We start from the raw sequence: 1,594 nt of genomic DNA on the forward strand, positions 1-1,594 counted from the left end.
GTGTCTTTGCTCTTGCGTATGCGCTCACACATTTGTCTCCAGAATTCATCATCGCTGATTTGACTCTCAGCTGCCCGATAACACGTGGGGGCGACTTCATCTAAAAATGTCCATAACCAGGGATCGAACCTGCGCCTCTTCCATCGTACAATCTCGTAGTATTTTCGGATCTGGCAGCTCGCTGGCTGCACCATGAGGGACATTACAGAATACCCCCAGACGTAGCCTCTTCTTATCCTGACATATTCAACGCCAGCTCACATACGATCCCCTTCGAGTCCTATGGGCGGCATCCACATCACCACTGACTGAAAATATGTATCGATAAAACTTTAGAAATTTTATGAAATTCTATGAGCGGTAACACCAGCCTCTCGCCTGACGACTACGAGAATACCAGCTATCCATCTAACGCGAAAAGATGGGAGTAGCGCACCCGAAAGGATCTCCACATATGCTTATAAACTCTCTTATAATCAGCCTCGAACGGTGGTATGATGAACTTAGGTGGTCGTGCCTCTGTCGGATGCATCTGTGATTGATATCTCGACGATGCTGAGGGGAGGGGAGCGCAGTGGACCTAATCCGTATCATACTAAGTACCTCGGTAGATTCTCCGATAACCCAATCTCGATACGGGTGTCAGAGCAGGAGCAACAGCGGCAGAGGCATTCAGTAGAGGACTCCCTTTACGGATCATTCACTCCACTACCAAAAAACTGATAGAAGACCTCCATTGAGTATACCGAGAGACACTGTACGAGTACGCACCAATGCAAACGTATCGACGGGTCCCTCCTTATGAATTACCACATTTCCCACACTTCATCACAACCATACGCCATATTGATTAACCCGAACATGATGTTCCCAAGTACTCAAGAAACATCATTAACAGTCTGATATCAACACACTGGTCACCTCCTCCCGATGCTCATCTCTTTGTTGCCTCTTCCGTCTCCCCCTCCTACAGCGACATACGACACCATTCGAAACCAAATATCAACAAAGGGAACCGGTGGGAAATTAACCAAATTATTAACGCAATGCAGGTAGCATGAATATTAGTGAAGCTTTAACGTGTCGTCGCTGTACCCTTCAAACTAACATCAAGCTCCAAATGCCGCCCCTTCTTAGGCCGACCCGCAAGGTTCATTCCAGACTGAACCTATCAAGTAAGCTATAGTATCCTATATCGCACTGACCAATACACCGGGGGAAAATTCCCCATTTCCTCAACGTCATTCCCCAAGTAAAATCGTCGATCACTATCCTACCCTCCTCTTAGTGCCCTGAACCGCCATTTCCGGCACAGGGGCTGTGTCAGTCGATGGTGATTGATCCTTAACAAGATGCTCCGGTAGCTTAGGGCGGGATATATACGCAATATCCATCTCAAACTGGCCTGAGGTACATCATGAAAATCTTGATATCTCGACAAATCTTGCAATTCCTCAAATTCCGCACAGACCATTTCCTGTTGCCCAACCCACCATGATAAGTATCCTTCTCCGACCACTCGTTGATCCTATCGAAAAACCCACTAGTACAATTTCGTAGATCACACGTCACCGTCTGCCCAGCAGCCATCGAC

At 47.3% G+C, this 1,594-nt stretch overlaps 1 protein-coding gene across 1 annotated transcript in view; it reads right to left on the reverse strand.

Annotated features, from left to right (window-relative positions):
- Positions 1-1,075: 1,075 nt before the first annotated feature.
- The window catches only part of Pmar_PMAR021599 (conserved hypothetical protein), a gene marked incomplete at its 3' end in the record, with an annotated part of 2,308 nt that continues 1,789 nt past the window's right edge, over positions 1,076-1,594 (reverse strand). Inside the window, exons 8-10 of the mRNA XM_002775063.1 lie at positions 1,494-1,594; positions 1,278-1,405; positions 1,076-1,168 (exon numbers count right to left, since the gene is read on the reverse strand). The exon at positions 1,494-1,594 is cut by the window's right edge and continues 4 nt beyond it. Coding sequence (XP_002775109.1) covers positions 1,076-1,168; positions 1,278-1,405; positions 1,494-1,594 — 322 coding nt within the window. The remainder of the gene's footprint in view (positions 1,169-1,277; positions 1,406-1,493) is intronic.

This window comes from Perkinsus marinus, assembly GCF_000006405.1.
Source record: "Perkinsus marinus ATCC 50983 genomic scaffold scf_1104296956762, whole genome shotgun sequence".
NCBI classification, from domain to species: Eukaryota; Perkinsozoa; order Perkinsida; family Perkinsidae; genus Perkinsus; species Perkinsus marinus.